The 20,263-nt window shown below is 35.6% G+C and overlaps 2 protein-coding genes and 1 pseudogene across 2 annotated transcripts; 1 reads left to right on the forward strand and 2 right to left on the reverse strand.

The window, feature by feature from the left end:
* Positions 1–976: 976 nt before the first annotated feature.
* Positions 977–4,833, forward strand: LOC123895653. Its single transcript, XM_045946114.1, has 3 exons — positions 977–3,357; positions 3,477–3,668; positions 4,010–4,833. The coding sequence occupies exons 1-3, from the start codon at positions 1,187–1,189 to the stop codon at positions 4,572–4,574; spliced, it is 2,928 nt and encodes a 975-aa protein (XP_045802070.1). The 5' UTR covers positions 977–1,186; the 3' UTR covers positions 4,575–4,833.
* Positions 4,834–6,779: 1,946 nt separating this feature from the next.
* LOC123895659 (protein transport protein Sec61 subunit alpha-like) lies at positions 6,780–10,727 on the reverse strand. The gene is made up of 7 exons (XM_045946120.1): positions 10,517–10,727; positions 9,203–9,570; positions 8,696–8,923; positions 8,203–8,557; positions 7,988–8,115; positions 7,697–7,832; positions 6,780–7,297 (listed from the first exon to the last, which is right to left on the reverse strand). Exons 2-7 carry the CDS (start codon positions 9,544–9,546, stop codon positions 7,058–7,060), a joined length of 1,431 nt encoding a protein of 476 aa, XP_045802076.1. The 5' UTR covers positions 9,547–9,570; positions 10,517–10,727; the 3' UTR covers positions 6,780–7,057.
* Positions 10,728–12,730: 2,003 nt separating this feature from the next.
* On the reverse strand, positions 12,731–15,480 carry LOC123895911 (annotated as a pseudogene).
* Positions 15,481–20,263: the final 4,783 nt, after the last annotated feature.

The following is a 20,263-nucleotide window of genomic DNA, read 5'->3' on the forward strand; positions in this document are numbered from 1 at the left end:
CGTGATGCTCCTGTTCGCGATAAGTAGCATTTCTCTTAAAAAAAGTCAAAATCAATTAAACAATATAATAATACACTGTTGGAATATCATGATAATTGGATTTGTTGAATTATGTTTGGCAAAAAAAGCTTCCTTTTTTCAGCAAAATCCCCCCAAAGAGTGCGATAGATTGTTGCATCTGAAACTGAAAATACATACGTGTATATTCATGATACTTAATATCATCCTTTCCAATGACATTAAAAACAATCAATTTACTACGTCCAGGTTAGTAATAAGAATAAAAAATGCATAAAAGACAATTAATTTATTGGAGCATGATTCCTATCTCCCTGGTTTATCAGAAAAACGAATAAAATTGCAATACATAGCAAGTAATATGTTTAAGCATCTGAAAATGGGTTAGGTGTATGAAACATTTAGTGATTTTTTATCCCAACAAACAACATCTTCATATCGATAATTTCTGAAGAACTGATTTGCTTTTCTAATACCAACTATAAAAGACATAAACATTGGAGTAAATACTGCAGATATATATATATATATATGCACGGATAATGGAAGGCAAATTGCCAACCAATCTATTAACTTTTTGAACATTTTTTTTTTGTTTTATTCCATAAATCATAACTAGACAATTTTAAAATTATTAATCAATGTCACATAAAAACATAACTATACTATTTTAAAATAGGGTCATGCTAAACAGTGTCATCGGACACTTGTTAAACATACCATAAAAGGAAATAAAAAATAAAATTAATATTGAAAAGACAATTTTTGATACTTTCGACGATGCATTGAATACATGTATTTTGAGATAAAATTTCTATTTTAAATGTTAAGTTTAGCATTTTCTTTTAAAATCAATCCCATCGTTATTTTCAAATTAAAAAATTTGTAATTTTTTATATATAATTTTTGTAAAGAAAATAAATACATAAAGTTAAAGATGAAGATTTATGGAGAAATTGCATAAAAAAAATAAAAAATGGAGAATTAATTTTGGCGGGAGTTTAGTGGAGAGTAGTAGTAGACTTTCTTTCTCCCATCATCATCATCCAAAAAAGTTAGCAATAAAACGGCACCGTTTTGTCATGTAACCTCCATCACCATCACCACCACCACCTTCGCTAGTATTGAAACTCAGTTTCGTTCTCGTTCCGGCAACAACAACACAACAATGGGTTCTTCTTCTTCAAACTCAGATCCAATGACATGTTACTCTCACACTCACCGTATCGTCCTCCTCATAGATCTCGACCCACTCATTCTTCTCAACAACAACAACAATTCTTATATCAAAAAAATTCTCTCCATTGCCAAAACCCTATTATCTTTCCCTCCACTTTCTTCCTCTCTTTTCGCTTTCAAATTCTTCTTCTCTTCTCTCCCACCTCACATCTCCTTCTCCAAACTCCACCCTTTCCTCCCCAAACACTCTTTCTCATTCGATCACCCTTCTTCTACTTTCATTCTCCTTTCTCAAATTCTCTCTTCTTTCCCTCATTTCTCTCTCCCACATAACCCCAAAGCCTCTCACTTTCTCGATTCCGTAACTCAGCTTCTCCACGATTATCCTTGGGAGGAGGACCCTCGTTCTGAATTTGACTCCCACACTTCGCTTCTAGTTCCGTCTAATTTAATTCTCTTTTTAACTCCTTTGTTTAATTCATTCAAATCCCTCGCCCATTTTTTTGAATCAAACGAGGATACGTTGCGAATTCAGAGTTCTTTCTGCGACAGGTTTTTAGGGTTTTTTAGTAATGTGAGTCGCCGGTTTGGCTCTAAGGGTGTTCGTTGTAGTTGGATTGGTGTTAATAATAGCAATAATGATGATGATGATGATGATGAGGTTGGAGAGATACGTAGCTTGTTTGAGATTGGGACTAGGAAATTGGGTTGGGGTTTTTGTTTTTTGGATTCAATTTTGCTTGGTTCTGCTCTTGTTCCTTTTGGTTTGATATATCCCAAAATTGGGGTTTCCTTGTTTTCTGTTCATTGTTGTTCTAAGGAAGTTAAGGTTCAGTTGACTCTTAGTATCCTGGATGTTAATGGGAGTCCCATTGAATACAACTGTTGTGATCTTGAAGTTTTGGATTTTAGCGTTTTCGGTAGAGGGGATGATGTGAAATGTGGAAGGAAAGAGAAGTTGTGGAATGTGTGTTCAGATGGGATGGTAAAATTGAAAGTTACAGTTGTGCGGAAATGTGATGTGTTTCGTAACTTGAAGGGTTGTCTCTCTGATTCGGTTCTGGTGCGTGAGGTTTTAGGGGAATCTAAGAAGGGAGGAGATTCATATGAGTTTTTTGCTGATAGAGTTCTTGAATTGCTCGCCACTGAATTTGGCTGCCAGGGACGGCGAAAATCTGTTCCCGTCTGGGAGATCTTGTTGAGTTATCTTTATAAAGAAGATTGCTGGGCTTTGGTGTCGGTTGACAATAGCAAAGGCGGTGGTTCTTGTGTTGGTATTCTTAGGCCTTTTACTGTTTCGTCAGCTCTTTTATCTGTCTTGGAGGATTCACCATTGGCTACTGATTTTGGTGCAACAAATGTAGATTCTTCTACTAGGACAAGTATTGGCGAATCAGATCACAAATTTGACAAGAGCCGGGATCTGTTGGATTCTCAGTTCAAGGGTGCTGTGGGAATTAAGGGTAAGCAGAAAAAGAAGATGATGGATTTAAATACACTTCGAAACCTCACGTGGAGCTCTTTTTGTGATTTGATATATAATCAAATTGAGATGGATCTGCATGAGGTTTATTATGCAATGGAATGTAACAAGTCAAAGAAGTTGAAGTTTTTGAAATGCTGGATGAAACAGGTGAAGAAATCTAGCTGCTGCGACCTAAATTTATCAGAAAATTCTAAGCCAAATCAGATAATTGCAGAAGGGACCGACAATAAATTGAATGAGTTACCTCAAAATGGTGAACAGCCAACCCCACCAGTGGCTGACTCAGCTGGAATTAACGCCGAGGCTGCCACGGTACAGGATGATGTTGTGCCTGGTTGTAGGTCAGAAACATCTGAAGCATTTTTTAGTAATCTTTCCAACAGGATCCAACAGGGAATTGAATCTGATTTCATAGAGCTCGGAGCTTTGGCTGAGCGACTTGTGAATTCATCTATATATTGGCTATGTCGGAAGGTTGATAGCGAAAGAATACCTCGGATTCATTCTCCTATGAATGATAATAGTGGTTGTGGTGGTGTGGTTTGCTCTGAACTAATAAAACTACTGTTGAAAGAGCCCAAGGAGAAAGCTGTGAAGCATAAAAGCAGAAATTCATCCTCTCAGAAATCTGATGCAGGAACAAATACAATAATCACAGAACATGTGGTTAGAGAGTATCCTTTTATTGATTTTTCTTTAATTTCGGTTTGTGATGCATATTTTGTTTCCTAGTTCTAATCAATTGAAAGATTTGTGAAATTTTGTTTCATGTTTTTCCTTAAGTGAGAATTAGATATGAACTGCAGATTTTATTTCGAATGGAAATTTTACAATCAGAGGTTGGACGCGGAATCGAAGATTCCAGTAAACAGAAGTTTGTCAAACAAATATGCCTACTCTTAGAGAACATTCAGTGCCACATGGAAGGGGGGTTTTTTGGTGATTGGAACCTTGAAAATTATGTGGCAAAGATCATACAAAGCAGGTAAACACTTATATAACTCAATTGAGATGTTTTATATGTTCACTGATAATTCCTCTGAAAACTTATATTTTGCTTTAGCATATGAACTGTGGAGATTTCGGGAATTCTTAGTTTCTGTTTGGTGAGCAGACAATAACTCAGTTTATTTTCATTTTGCTGCAATTATGCCAACATATGACATTTTTAGTGCTTGCTTCTTGTTTTTTGCTATGTACTAGAGTTTTGATGAGTTTCTTTTTGTTTGTTTCTCTTCTTACATGGAAACAGTGAACTTTAGTTGATAACTGCATAAAGTAAAGAAAGCATGCATGCTTATGTTTGTTAAATCTGCCAAATTTCAGGTATTCTCACACCCTAGAAGACATTGTTCATAAAATCTACAACAAAATGGACCTGCTCCTGTTTGCAAATGAGGATGAAGCCCCGGATTGTTTATTTAACAGTGAGGACAGCAGCAAATCCTTGAATCTAAAAGCATATGGAGATGAGATGGGTGAAAATGATGTCTGTAATGGACCTTTTTCGGCAGAAAATGAGGTTTTTCATTTGCAGAAGATTGTCAAAGGAAAATTCCAAAGGAATGTAGATGGGGGTCATGATAAAAAGCTAACTGAAGCTGTGGAGAGGAGAGAGAGGGCACATAGATTTTCATACATAAAAAGTCGGATGCCTGCTTTGCGAGTTTGGAATCCAAAACAGAAGGGTATGAAATCCAAGACAGATCACCTTTGGAAGATTCCAAAAAGGAAAGACCGATCAAGGGCATCTTATGACACTGTATGTGAGACACCAATGACAGGGAAAAAGTGGTCAAGCCCGCAGTCAATAGGTTCAGATGACGACAGTTTCATGGCTGGTGGGAATCAAGTATGTGGTTCAGTTGCTAAGGCTTTGTTTCAGGTATGATCTTTGATGTGATTAAAACATGCATGACTTTGACTGACAGAGAAATTGTATATGCCAACTTGAAGAGCAAATTGAGGCAAATTCTGAATACTAGATATGACCTATTGATGGAATGTTATAGTTTGGACTCCGGATTCCAATTGGTTTCCCAGTATTTACATACATGTCAGCTGATTCATTACATTATAATAGTAAATAAATCATTTGCTCAATTTGATGCCTTTGTATAATCGAAGTTTTTATTATATTAGCTTCTGAACTCCCTTTTTTTTGCGTCCTTGCCATACAACTTACAAACCATTATTAGAAAGATATATTTATATTTTCCTTTTCTCCAACCTGGACGTCCTGCATCTCTTCACGATTTTTTTATCCATTTCCCAATCATTTATGCTATAGTTGATTATCACTATATATGCTCTTAATAAAATGATTTCTTCTGCGTATTTGTACTCATTGTTGTTAAAATTGAGTTTTAACGAGTACATGGCAAAAATATCCGTACCCGCGGATAAAATCCGCCACGGACACGGAGCGGATAAATTAATGGATATCCGCGGATGAAATAAATGGGTATTTCGACTATATGTTACTTAATGGATACAAATGTAGATTTAATGGTATCTGTGCCCGAAGATATCCGTATCTGTTAATAAATAAGAAAATTACCTAAATATCTTTAGTTATTAAATATAAAAGAGATTATTATATTCCACATAACTTTGATTCCACATAACTTTGTGATGAACTTTATTTTAGTTAGAAATGTATGTATATTAGTATTTTTTGGTAAAAAGAATGAAAATGAACGTGGTGACTTTTTTTTTTTTGAACGAATGAATGTGGTGACTTTGTTGTTAAATTGAAAGTGAAATATATGAATATTATTATATGTTAATATTTTTTTTTACATCTTTAAAGAAATTTTAGGTAATTAGAAAAAAAAAAAAAAAAATTGTCATCCACATATATCTGTTAATATTTGCGGATATCTAAAAACTCGTGGATTACCTGCTTGGTGGATACTAGCACGGATATGGAGCGGATACAAATATTATATTTGTCCAACGAGGCGGACACGGATATCATACTATCAGCCCCCATGGATATCCATTCTACAATTCAAATTGTTCAATTTTTCCGGGAGTTTACATGATTTTAGTGTTTTTAGACCGAGTTAACTCGGTTAAACTTGTTTTTTTTTCCACCATTTTACAAAAAAAAGAGTTTACATTCCATTTTTAAACTTGTTTTTTTTTCTCACCATTTTATAAAAAAAACGAGTTTACATTCGATTTAACTAGTAAACTCGCTGTACGTAGGGATGTAAATGGATATCCATGGGGGCGGAGAGTATGATATCCCCCACTCTGACCAAATTACCCCTAAGGGTGTTTTGAATTGTAGAATCTGAAATTGAACGATTTTGGAACTTAGTTCCAAAATTTTCATTTTTTTTTTCTCTCTCACATTCTTCACTAACCACATTGCTCTTCTTCACAAAATTGCATCTTTCACCTCCCTTTAGAGTCTTTGGAGGAGTTGTGCAAAATATGCATATCTCCATTGGAAGTTTCATGAAACTGCAAGTTTGTTGTGACAACTTCCCCAAGGAAAGAATAAAAGAAATGGCTTCAATGCTTGCAAGGTTGAGTGGTTGCATTGCATGAATGAAACAGAATAAAAAATATTCATCATTGAATGTAATGAATCGCAATGTAAAAATATTTATTTCAAATGTTATAATATCCATGATGAGTTGCAATGTACTATTATTAAACGTCTTGGGATCTTAAATCGTCAAAACGTTTGGAAATTTTTACTCACCTGCCACTCATGTAACGGATGTTGTCCGGATGTCAAGACAGGAGTATGAGGTGATTGGATCCTCTCCTTCGCTCTCCTCTCCATCTCTCTCAATCCTCTCTATTTGTCTCTTAATTTCAATCTCTCTCTTCAATAAAAAATTTTAAAATAATAATGAGAGAGAGTGAGATTAAAAGAGAGATAGAGAGGATTGAGAGAGATGGAGAGGAGAGTGAAGGAGATGATACAAATCCATTGTAGGACCCGTAAGAAAACCGATACAGTGCCAAAAGAAATTGTCAAAAATGATTTGGCATTTGCCACCACACAAGACTAAGGCTCATCTATCCGAGCCCACAAAAATAACACGCCTCTTGAAAGAAATAGGAACGCAATAAATAAGTAAATAACAAAACCAATTAACTTCTAAAAGTACTCGTTTACTGGTGTCTAACTTTGAAATATTAAATTAACACAAATATTTTCAGAGAAAATGCAAAAACGTTTACAATGATATACTACTTGGTACTTCCTCACTTGAGAAAAAAGTGATTAACGAGCTAATCTACGTTCTTCCTTTAGTGTGTTAAAAGGACCTACAACCTTTCCTCAATACCCCAAAACTGTGGGTGCAGGATAACCTGGATGCGTCACCAACAGTGATGACTGAGCGGAGCTTAGAAACCAAAGAAACCAAGTTCGCTGGCTCTCTCCTTCTCAAATGTCTCAAAGTACTGATAGATGATTGTTACTGCAAGTAATATTCCGGTCCCAGAACCAATTGCCCCCATGAAATCTGCCAATACTGTCAAGGCACCAATACACATTCCTCCGAATGCTGCAGCAGTGGGAATGTATCGGTTCAGCTCTTTCTGCAAGTTTGATTCCCGATGGCCTGGCATTACCATTTGTTGTTCCTGCAAGTTGAAAAATGATTGTTATCACAGCAGAAATTTTAGAAAGCAACAAAACCAATCAAGTTCATTAGCAGACTTCACTACAAAGACCAATTTACATAATCAAAAATACTAGTAGAGTTGCTATCATGATAAAAATTTCAGACACGGCATTGCTTATAAATCAGAAGTGTTGTAAGTAGAGGCAAAGTCTAAATAAAACAATTGGGGAAAAAGACTTTCAGCTCCTCAAAAATTCATAAATCAGTCATGCTGCTTATCTTGCAAATGAACATTTTCTTATGAACATGTGCTGAGAAAACAAGGCTTGTTATAGTGTTATGATTATATACCAAAGTACTAGTATAAGTATAGACCAAAACTTAATTTTACACAAATAAAAGCATGTCAAATACATACCTTCAACTGCTTGGCAACATCTCTAGCAGATGAACCAGAGACTTCAATCCAAGTTTTAGAGAACAATGCACAGGCGGACAACATAAACACAAGGTAGAACAATGCATGGAAAGGATTGGCTGCCATATCAGCTAAGCTGTAAGATATAATAGTTCAAAATGACGGATTAGAGTTAAGACAATAACTAACATTAGTATATAACTAATTGAAGTTTTATAACAAACTAGGCAGTGAATTTAATTTAATAAGTTTATAATTATAAAACCATATGAATGGAAAAACCTCTATTACCTGGACGGTGCAGTAATGTAGTAAGCAATGCCGCCAACGGGAATAGAGTGACCACCTCCATATTCAGATTCCTTCCATTTGCCCAACAGATTCACAATGAAGTTTCCACTGTACTTTCTGTGTAGCAGCTGTGAGAATGCAGTAAAATCATATTGTTAAAACAGTACAACAATATTTACTCAAATTTGCAACATACCATAATAAAACTCCATTACCTGGGAAATGAAGTAGAGATTGGAAACAAGGGCAGACTGAAGAATAATGGGCATGTTGGAGGTGTAGAACAGTTTGATTGGATATGAACCCTGTTGTCCACGAGCATTCTTTGACCGTACAGGCAAAACCACACGGAAACCTTGGAAGTATATCACAATTAGGAAGATCAAGACAGTAGCCAGTAGATTTGTGACATTGGGAAGATTCTGCCGGTAAAATGCCTCCCGAAGGGCACGGACCTTGTCCGTTCTAGTTATCAACAAATGGAATAGAGCGATAACAGCACCCTCAAACTCAGCTCCCCGACCACTATTAATGGTTGTAGGACTAAAAGCTTTCCATATAATGTTTTCACTGTATAAAAATGAGAGAATTCCTCCTCAGTTTATTTATTATAAAAGGACATTTTTTTTACTAGTTGCAATAGCACAATCCATAAAAACAAAATAAAAAATTAATATACTGAAGGAAAAAAGGGACCACAAAATTTACCAGATGTTAGTGGCAATGAATAGAGAAATTCCAGATCCCAAACCATAACCTTTTTGAAGGAGCTCATCTAAACAGATGACAATGATACCCGCAAAAAAGAGCTGGAGGATGATAAGGATGGCATTTCCCACTCCAAGTTGGCCCACACTACCATACATCCCGGAAAGAACATAGGCAACAGCCTCTCCAACAGCTATCAAGATGCCAAGTAGCTTTTGTGCACCATTTCTGGAAGCATCGAGAAATTTATCTCATTAGTCAATGTGGATGAGATCAAGCAAAATTTTCCACCATATGCAGTACAAAACACAAAAGGAAATATGCAAAATTGGTGAGGAATTGACTACTATAAGGCATAACGCTGACTACATGATAAATGAATTTCACAAACCATTAGAAGCATTTATAAAAAATTCAGAGCCACCAAAAAATTGTGCCATAAAAAACGTGGAAAATACCATAAGTATTAAGAGAGAAAATAACATAGGCAACAAATAGAATACTTACAAGAGAGCACGATCCTCCCGTACATTGTTGTCCACTTCAATGATCTTTGACCCAGCCAAAAGTTGCATTACCAGTCCAGAAGTCACGATGGGGGTGATTCCAAGCTCCATAACAGTTCCTCGGTTTGAAGCTAGGATGACACGCATCCAATAGAATGGATCTGCACCTGTTGTTGAGTGTATTCCATACAGAGGGAGCTGACTACAAACCAAAAAAATGAACAGAGAGATCACAGTATAGATGACCTTCTCTCTAAATGGCACTTTCCTGTCAGCAGTCTGAACTTCAGGAAGGAATGATAGAAAAGGTCTAACTAAGTGAAGCACTCTAAATCCACCTCCCATCTTATCAGATTACACTAATTTAACCTGCATCAGAAATTAACAATGCAAATAGATACACAGGTGAGATCATGAAAAACTAATATAATAAAAGAACAACTCAGCATTGAAATGACAATTCATAAGGAATAGAAAACAGGAAATGAAAAACATAGATATGAAATTGTAATTTGTCACTTAGTTCTTTCCATTTTCTTTGTTAAACGAAGAGAAAACAAATGATGCTTGGACTAATTCCCATAGTGTTGCATGAGAAATAACCAAACTAAACAAGATTTGCATAATATAAACTTGAAACATGCAGGCTTCATGAATTATTTTGAGTTCAAACATTCAATCAAACAGAGGAAAACAATGACAATGTCTAAATCACCGCCATTAGCAAGCAAAATCTTCAGGTACTAAAAAATTCCTAAATTCAAAGATTGTCATCTCTACAAGGAACTCATTGCATTCCCATGGATTTTTTTTTATAACAAATGGCGCTATGCTCATAATTTAATATGAACAACATTCAATTATTCAATTATACATATATATATATATATATATATATATATATATATATATATATATATATATATATATATATATATATATATATATACACATAATTAAAAACCCTTATCTGTGGTTTAGAACAATCACATTTATCAAGAAACCGAAGATAAAAATCATGCGAAACAAAATCCACCTCTATCAAGCTAGATCCACAAACAAACAAAAAAAAGAACATAAATCCTATCATGCACATGAATTAAAAACCCTAAACACACGCCACAGATAAACAATCATGTTGATCAAAGAGACAAAGTAGACCTGAATTTTACAGCGTTAATGCACATGCAATCATGCAAAAAGGTATAAAACGAATAACAGAAGACAAAATGGAGATCGAAATAATCTGATAGATTGACAAAACGATTATCTGAGAATCATGTGAAATGAAGGAATCGAAGAGAAAGAGATTTACCGATTTGTGAAAGATCTGCGATCGACAGATTGAGAATAAAAATGGAAAATACTGATAACAGGGATTGAGATTTTCTGAGAGATTTGGTTGCGCTGCTGCGGTAAGAACTGGATCTAACAAATTGAGCTTCGGATTCAAATAGGAGAAAGGATGGAGGAAATATTTACGTCGACCAACCAATACTAATGTGCCATGTGGTTTTTAATTTGATGTGGCAAGGACTAACCAATTTTGACCTCTTTCTTGTTTTTTTTTTTTTTTACGCGTCAATTGTTTTCAAACCCAACAATTTCTTGAGTTTTTTGTGTATCCTGGAGTATTTTGTTATATGGCTTAACGGAGATGTCTTTAAGGGACCTATTCGGATTTTTTTTTTAAGGGACCTATTTGGACCTTTTTTTTCTTTAAGGAACCAATCTGAAACCAAAAATATCTTTAAGGGATCATTTTACTAATTAAGCCTTGTTATATTGCAATAAAGTTTAAAGGCAAAATTACACTACTACAAGTCATTTATCTTATTTTTTTTGTAACACTTTGATCCTTTATCTTTTTTTGTAACACTTTGGTCCTTGATCTTTTATTTGTAACACTTTAGTCCTTTATTTTTTTTATTTGTAACACTTTGGTCCCTTTTCTTGTAACAGTTTGGTCCTTTATTTTTTATAAATAAATAAGATACGGACCAAAGTGTTACAAAAAAAAATAAAGGATCAAATTGTTACAAAAAAAAGATAAAGGACCAAATTGTTACAAAAAAATAAGATAAATGGCCTGTAGTGTAATTTTGCCAAGTTTAAATCAATAATGTCTTAGAACGGATTCAGACTTCAGTCATCTCACTTATCTACTTTTGAACTCTGAACATTTCATTTATCTATTTTAAGGTGGAATTTCTAGTAACTAGGCTACCTAACAAAATAATAATAACAATAATAATAATAATAATAATAATAATAATAATAATAATTTATTTCAAGTGATTTATTTGAATTTTTGGTTCACATTTTCAATTGCGTCTCATATCCGCTAATATTGAGAAAGTTAATTGATCACTTGATAATCAACCTTCTCAGTTCTCACCTATAAACAATTCTCCAAATATATTTTCTAAATATTCTTTGAAATTTTGGCAAGTAGTGAACAGATGGCATATACGATGTCAGGAAACCAGAATGTCGAGAGCAAGGTCAAGAGATTGTAACAACACAAAAAAATAAACAACTTCAAAGTAAACTGCAGGAAGTAAATAACATAAGGTATTTGTTAATCCAGTTCGGTGCAACGTCGCCTACTCAAGGGGCATCCAAGTCAGGAAGAAAAATCACTATAATATTATTAGTTTTAAGTCCTATGTAAACAACCTCTGGTTTACCGCCTTCGCACATAATCACTACCCGTGATATTTCTATCTAAGAGCTCCTAGATATGAGACCTCACTCACTTCCCCTCAATCACACAACCTGTGATTCCAAAGATAATAAACAAGAGGAAACACACTCCAATAAACAAAACCTTGCTTAAAAGCTTGAGAGCAGTTCACAATTATAACTCAACTATCAGTCCAGCTCTAGCATGAGTATACAAGAGTGGCTCAAACAACAATGGACAGACTAAAACCCTAAGGGCTATTTTCTCAATGACGGCTTCATCGAATAATTAAGGTTTTGAGTCTTCCTTTATATAGCCTGAGAAATGCATTGGCTTGATGAACAATCGGGCTAAACAAAACAGTTGATCCATGGAATATTCAGCACAATATTCTAAAACCAAATATATTGTTTCCTTAAATGTTTTGACATTCTTAAGAAACACGCAAGGCATAAATCGACTTCTGTAGGTTCTAGAAACACATGCTTCTTGAAGCATAAGCTACGTGAATATATTCTTCAATCAAATCTTCAGCGACTTCACGCTTTAGACAAATCTTCCAAGAACGCGAAATAAAGAACTCTACGATGTCGTACTCACATCATGTCAAGAGATCTGGTCCAACGTCTTGATTTTATTTTTTGACAAAAAACGATATTCATTCTTTCAAATCGGCAGAATACATCAATCGAAATCATTACATATTCAAATTCGCTAAAAACTAAAAAGGATGAATCTGCGAACAAGCTTACAGCATCCGAGTTAATAACATAAAACTGCTCAATGTCTACAAATATGACAAAGCTTACAATTGATATAATAAACTCCAGGTGTCTGGAATAGTCATGCCTCCGGATCTGCAACGTTGACAACTCTAAAATCATTGATTCTGCTCTGAATTTGGATTGAAACAAATCTGCAAATTTAAACAAAACAAACACCGTACAAAGACGGGATAACAAACAACTCCACACTAAGGCGGGACAAACGAAGAAATCACAAAGGAAACCTCAAATGAAACCTAACATTATGTGTAAATCACTTATTGAATTGAAAAAAAAATTAAAAAAAAATCAAGAGGGGTGATTCCGGATCAAAATTGATCATAAATCACCTCTCTCCAATTGATGAACCAAGAAAAAAGAAGAATTAGGGTTGTAAGATGCCTCTGGTGGCTGAGAGGAGAAAGATTGTTATTTAGTTTTGTAAGTCATTTGTCCATCCAACATCTTGCTAGAACATTGTTTTAACAAAATATGCCCAATACAAAAACCCAACAATCTCCCATTTTGGCAAATTTTGGCTAAAACAATCTTTGACTAACTAATAAGAGCAGGAGAGATACAAAACATATCTTCTTTCATTTTAACATAAACACACATCTTGAAAGAAAGTAGAAACTTCACACAAGTAAAAACAAAACTTCACCAAAAATCAACAGAGGCATGCAAGAGCGGAATTGGACACTCTCAACCTCACATAACACTTCATCAGAGAGAAATAAATTCTCACAATAGAACAATTCAGGGAGAAATAAACTCTCATAGAGAACTTCAGAGAAAAATAAATTCTCACAGTTAGGATATCTATACATCATATATGACATCAATATATCACAAACACAACACACCCACATGCATCCATACATCAAGCACATAAAATAGCAATATTTCAACATGTTATCATTAGGCTAGTTAATTCTACCACTCCCCCTTAATAGCAGATAAAAAAAATATTTCTCCCCCTGAACTACTACTCAATAAGCATATACAAATCACTCATACACTACTACTACTCCCCCTTTTTAGTCATAACTTAGACAAAATTATAGTCTTCATGCATTCATTAGGAGCATAAAAAACAGAAAACATAAGCAGCAAAATATTGTCAGGAGTACTATGCTATTATAGACCAATAGGCACACTAATTGCACAAATATCCAGGGCAAGACCCACAAATGAAAGGAGATACAGAAGCAAATAAGAGAAGAAAAAATAGGCACATTAGATGTGAACACTGCCTTCTGTATCCTCATATTATCACCACCTATAGTAGCATTCACTTCAACTTCATTTCCCTCTTCCTCATCACCGTCCAAGTTTCCATCAGCATCCTCCTCAGACAAGGCTTTGATCAGGCTCTCAAATCTGGTTTTCTTCACAGTACAAGACTTGATGGTTTATCTTAAAGCTTTGCAGGTATCCTTTAGCTTAGCAATGATTTTTTTTTCCTTGAGGTTGAGTTGCCAGCTTCCTTACAAGATGTCACAACAATGTATGGGACATGTGTTTATGCAAACAACTTATAGTGCATATATATATATATATATATATATATATATATATATATAGAGAGAGAGAGAGAGAGAGAGAGAGAGCGAGAGGGAGAGAGAGAGAGAGAGAGAGAGAGAGAGAGAGAGAAGAGATTTCCTCTTACATGCAACATCAGAGCTGACCAAAATATCAGGGTGCTGACTAAGAATTACACCACAAATCAAAGTGGGAAATGCAATGGGCATCTTCACAGCAAGAGAGTTGGCATGCTTCATGGTTTGCTCAAACACATATGACCCAAAATCAAATTTAATCTTAGTTCAAATAAATCTACCTAAACCTGTAGAAATGGTTGAAGTGTGATTTATATGAACCCAATTTGCAGCACCAATTATATGCAACACAGCATACTTGACACTTAGCTTCCTAGCAGACAACTTACCCTTCATTGGCCACTACTTAACTATCTTGGCAGTGATCTCTTTGTAGATCTCATTGTCAATTACTTCAATCGCAACCTAAGTTTCTTCACTTCTGCCCAGAAATTTGTTGATCACAGCAAGAAAAAATTATACACACTTGCATTTGACAAACAATTTCTTGAACTCCTTGCTTAGTTTATTGTCATAGTCACTAGGAATGTTCACCACAAATTCCTTGACCAACTTCTCATAACAATCTCCCAAGCCCCAAATAGTCTTCAATAAACCAGCATCTTCAATAAGGTCCACAACCTCCTTGCATTCAAGAGCATCCTTACCAAGCTCTCGTTCCAATGCTAGTCTTCTTTGGTACACAAATTTTCACTTCTGCACACTTTGTATAGAATGGAAAGACACATTGTCCATAGGAGCCTCAGAGACATTTGAGGGAATCTTCTTACCAGCAGTTTTCTTCTATGCATAGGGCATGATTTCTTGAACATCTGGATCGACATCATACTCTGAGTCACTAGTGGGTGCTTCCTTCTTTTGAAGGACTTTTTCTGGGTAACAAGAGCCTTAACTTTGCTCTAGCCCCTTGTTGGACCAGCAACAATACTTTTCTTGGATGCCTTGGGAGGCTTGCTATCAAACATCACAACCTTCCCTTTCAAGTTCCTCAACCTCTTGGCTATGCGTGGTCCCAATCTTCTTGCTAATGGCATTTCATCATATTCAACCGTCCATCCAAATCCACCACTTCTTTATTAGCAGACTCATCTTTTTCACCGGATAGATTCTGATTTTCATTATCTGATACAATCTTCCCATCATCACCAGACTGAGAGTTCACACCATCATCATCAGAAACCTCCTCCTCACACTCATCAGTTACCATCTTACTTTGAGAGTTTCATTATCATAGGTTGACTACTCAACCTCTATGTGAGGGTTTTCTTGAATGATTTCATCATGTTGACCAGGTTGGGCCAAGGATGTTGAGACATCCAGCACAACATCAGACTCAAACAAGGTATACAAAGGATGATGAACAAAATTTTCAAAGAGGAAATAGGGGACATGCTAGAAGTATACATAGACGACATTATCGTCAAATCCGTCGTAGAAGCTAAGCACGAGACCCACCTCAATGCTGTGTTCAACAAAGTACGAAAATACATCATAAGACTCAACCCGGAAAAATGCACATTCGGGATCAAAGCGGGAAAATTCCTAGGGTTTTACCTGTAACGACCGTTTTTAGAATTAATAATATTTATTATTATTATTTTGTTGTAGTCATTATGTGATTAATTGTGTTTTTGTGTGATTAAGAGTATTTTAGTCATTAATAGATTATTAACTAGATGCGGAGAGTTAAATTAATTATAAGAGAGATAATTAGTTAATTATGAGAATTAATAGACTTTAGATGTTATTGGGCATAGAATTTAAAATAAACATGTTATGAGTAGAATAGAGGAGAAAATAGTAATTGTGTAGAAAAATTAGGTTAGAAAGAATAGAGTAGTATGAGAGTTGGTCACAAAACCAAAAATAGAGAAAAGGGAGGTAGAAAGAGAAAGTAGAAGAAAAATAATGTTTTAGAGAGAAGTTGGAGAAAAGCTTGAGAGAAGAGGAAGAACTTGAGGAATTGAAGAAGAAGGACTAAAGGTTTCAACTTTGACAAGGTATGAGAGTGGTAATTTATTCATTTTTAGAGATGATTTATAAAGAGGGGAGGAGAACTTTTCTCCTCCATACCCAAACTCTTTCATCTCTTAGGGTTGTGGGAATTGGAAATTGGGAATGTGTTTATATTCCTTGTTAATGCATATATGATGTTATTGCTTTTGATTGATTGCTTAAGCTTTGTAAAAATAGTGGATTTTGAAGATTTATGATAAAATCTAATAACTTGGAGATAAGTAATTAATCTTGATGATTTTGTGCTTTTAACTTATGTTTAAGTTGTTTATATGTTGGGTATTATATGTATGTGCTTTTCCTAAGTTCAAATAAGTGATTTTGATGAAAATAAGCACTTTTGGTTCAAAACTCGTTTTTATGAAGATCTGCAAATACAGGTCTTTGCGTCGAATATTAGTCGACGCTATGAGCGACGCAACTGGTTGTTTGACAGTTTGACTGTTGACCCTTTGACTGTTGACCAGACTGCGTTGACCGTTGACTGGATGTTGACTTTTGATGGTTTATTCACCCGGAACTTAATTTTCACAGTTTTTCGTGTAGATTCCGAATCCGAAGTTAGTTTTCCTAGATAATGCTTGATTGTTAATAATTGCTTGTGTTAGAAGCATGATTTGAAATTAAAATGAGTTTTATGTATTCAAATGATTGAATAGTTATGAATATATGTTAGTATTCTTTTCAATGATATTTGGATAGTTGATTGATGGAATAAATGCATTATGTGTGATAATGATGTTTGTGATTGAATCATAATATGACTTGCTAGTTGATTGTGAAGTTGATAATTAATTGGAATGGTAATTATGATTGATAGTGTACATACATATTGGTATATGTGTAGATGTAAATATCATATAATTGCTATGTGAACATTCCATGCACTCATGTTGTATGATTGGCCTTTGGTAAGGTTGGAAATCCAATGTAATTGGTCAAATGCATAACCGCTTTGGTAAGCAAAAGAGAGATGCAGAGGAGGATATAAGTTTATCCAAAAGAATCGGTACCACATGCATTAGATATGCATTAGGAGACATTACATCTCTATTCGACATTAGTGTGCATTAGGGATTATGTATTTATTATACTTGATACTTGGTAATTGTCATTGAATTAACATAAGTGTTCCTTTGATAATTATGTGTATATTTGTTATCTAATTCGTTATGCCATATTGTTATGAGTATGCTTATTAGATAGAATTGTGTAGAGATATATATGCTTATGCCTTACTTTTGTTCATTCAAGTGTGGATAGTAATCTAGTCACTTGCACTTATATTGGGTATTTTGCTAACTCTCTGTTTTGTGTATGCGCGTAAGGGTTAGGGTGTTATATAGTTGGTATCAGAGCAAGGTCGATCCATTGGATCAAATAGGTTTAGATTACCCTGTGTGTAACACGTGTTAGGGAAACACTGTTTATGCTTTTAGCTTTCTTAACCGTTGTTGGGTGGTGATGATACAGGTTATGGGTCGAAAGGCACTTGCCGATGCTATGAAGTTGATGGCTAAAGCCATGGCGCAGGATGCCACTAGTAGGACCGCTGAGAGGGAAGCCCAAGAACATCGAAGAGGTGGGGAGGATGAACTCAGACTTCAGAGGTTTATGAACAATAAGCCACCGATCTTTGATGGAGGCTATGATCCCGAAGGAGCTTTGAAATGGATAGAAGGTGTTGAGAGAATCTTTAATGCAATGAGGTGTCAAGATGTACACAAGGTTACTTTGGGAAGCTATGTCTTACATGAGGAAGCTGACTATTGGTGGAAGAATGCAAGCCAAAGATTGGGAGCAGGTGGAGCTGTGATCACTTGGGATAGGTTCAAGAGGGAATTTTTGATTAAGTATTTTCCAGCTGATGAGAGAAACCGAAAGGTTGTGGAATTTATGGAACTTAAGCAAGGAAACATGTCTGTTTCGGAGTATGCTGCCAAGTTTGAAGAACTTTGTCGTTTCGCTCCTCATTATAATACCGTGGAAGCGGAAGAAGACAAGTGTGTGAAGTTTGAAAATGGACTAAGGCCCGACATCAAGCAGTTGATTGGTTTTAATGAGATTCGTGACTTTCCTACTTTGGTGAACAAGAGTCGTATTTGTGATAAGGATGGGAAAGCCAAGGCTAACTACTTAAAGGCGGTTAATGACAAGAAAGGAAAGGACTATGTAAAAGGGAAACCTTATGATAAGAAAGGAAAGAAGAGTGATGAAGGTGGTAGTAGTGGAAAAGGAAAAGGTAATGGGAATTGTTTCAAGTGTGGTTTACCGGGACATCGTTTCTTTGAATGCCCAAGAAAGGATGATAAGTGTCTTAAGTGTGGAAAGATTGATCATAAGACGGAAGAGTGCAAGAAGCCAGTTGTTTGTTTCAATTGCAAGGAAGAGGGTCACAAGAGTCATGTTTGCAAGAAGCCAAGAGTGGCTGGAGGAAAAGTCTTTGCTTTGGATGGTGGAGATGTGGAAGCGGACAACTTAATCCGAGGTATTTGCTTTATCAATAATACTCCTTTATCTGCTATTATTGATACTGGTGCTACGCATTCTTTTATATCTTTGGATTGTGTTAAGAAATTGAATCTCAGAGTAGAGAACCTGTCTGGAAGTATGGTTATAGATACGCCTGCTAATGGTTCCGTAACTACTAAGCTTATTTGTGTTGATTGTCCTGTGACTGTTTTTGGTAGACATTTTGGCATGGATCTTGTTTGTATTCCCTTAAGTAAAATAGATGTTATCTTTGGTATGATCTGGTTAGAGTTTAATCGTGTTCACATTAACTGTTGTAAGAAGACTGTATTGTTTCCAAAATCGGAAGAGAATTTGAGTTCGAAACTCATGAGTAGTAGAGAAGTGGAGAGATCCTTGAAAGAGCATGAGAACATGTTTGTCATGTTTGCTTCGTTGATGTTGGAAGAGGAGTCCGAAGTTGGTGCGTTACCTGTTGTGTGTGAATTCCCAGATGTATTTCCTGATGATGTTTCAGATTTACCACCCGAAAGAGAAGTGGAGTTTGCTATTGATGTAGTACCTGGTACTAGTCCAATATCTATGGCACCTTATCGGATGTCAGCTGCAGAACTTGAAAAGTTGAAGGAGCAGTTAGAAGAGTTATTGGAAAAGAAGTTTATCAGGCCTAGTGTATCACCTTGGGGAGCACCTGTGCTTTTGGTGAAGAAGAAAGATGGAAGTATGCGTTTGTGTATTGATTACCGTCAGTTGAACAAGGTAACCATTAAGAATAAGTATCCACTTCCGAGGATTGATGACTTGATGGATCAGTTGGTGGGTGCTTGTGTATTTAGTAAGATTGATTTGAGGTCTGGATACCATCAGATCAGAGTTAAAGCGGAGGATATACCGAAGACTGCGTTCAGAACAAGATATGGTCATTATGAGTATTCAGTTATGCCGTTTGGAGTGACTAATGCACCTGGTGTATTCATGGAGTATATGAATCGAATATTTCATTCATACTTGGATCGGTTCGTAGTAGTGTTCATTGATGATATTTTGATTTATTCAAAATCGGAAGAAGAGCATGTTGAGCACTTGAGGATTGTATTGAAGACGCTACGAGAGAAGAAGTTGTACGCGAAATTATCTAAGTGTGAATTTTGGTTGAATGAGGTTAGTTTTTTGGGTCATGTGATATCGAGTGGGGGAATAGCAGTGGATCCTGCTAAGGTTGAAGCAGTGTCAGAGTGGGGAACACCCGAGTCTGTTACTGAGATTAGAAGTTTTCTTGGTTTAGCCGGATATTATCGGAGGTTCATTGAAGGATTTTCTAAGTTAGCATTGCCTTTGACTCAATTGACTAGAAAAGGTCAAGCGTTTGTATGGGATGATCAGTGTGAAAAGAGTTTCCAAGAGTTGAAGAAGAGGTTGACTTCTGCACCTGTGTTGATTTTGCCGAATCCTAAGGAATCTTTTGTTGTGTACTGTGATGCTTCTAAAATGGGATTAGGTGG

The sequence above is a fragment of the Trifolium pratense genome, linkage group LG7 (assembly GCF_020283565.1).
Source record: "Trifolium pratense cultivar HEN17-A07 linkage group LG7, ARS_RC_1.1, whole genome shotgun sequence".
In the NCBI taxonomy this organism is placed as follows: Eukaryota; Viridiplantae; Streptophyta; class Magnoliopsida; order Fabales; family Fabaceae; genus Trifolium; species Trifolium pratense.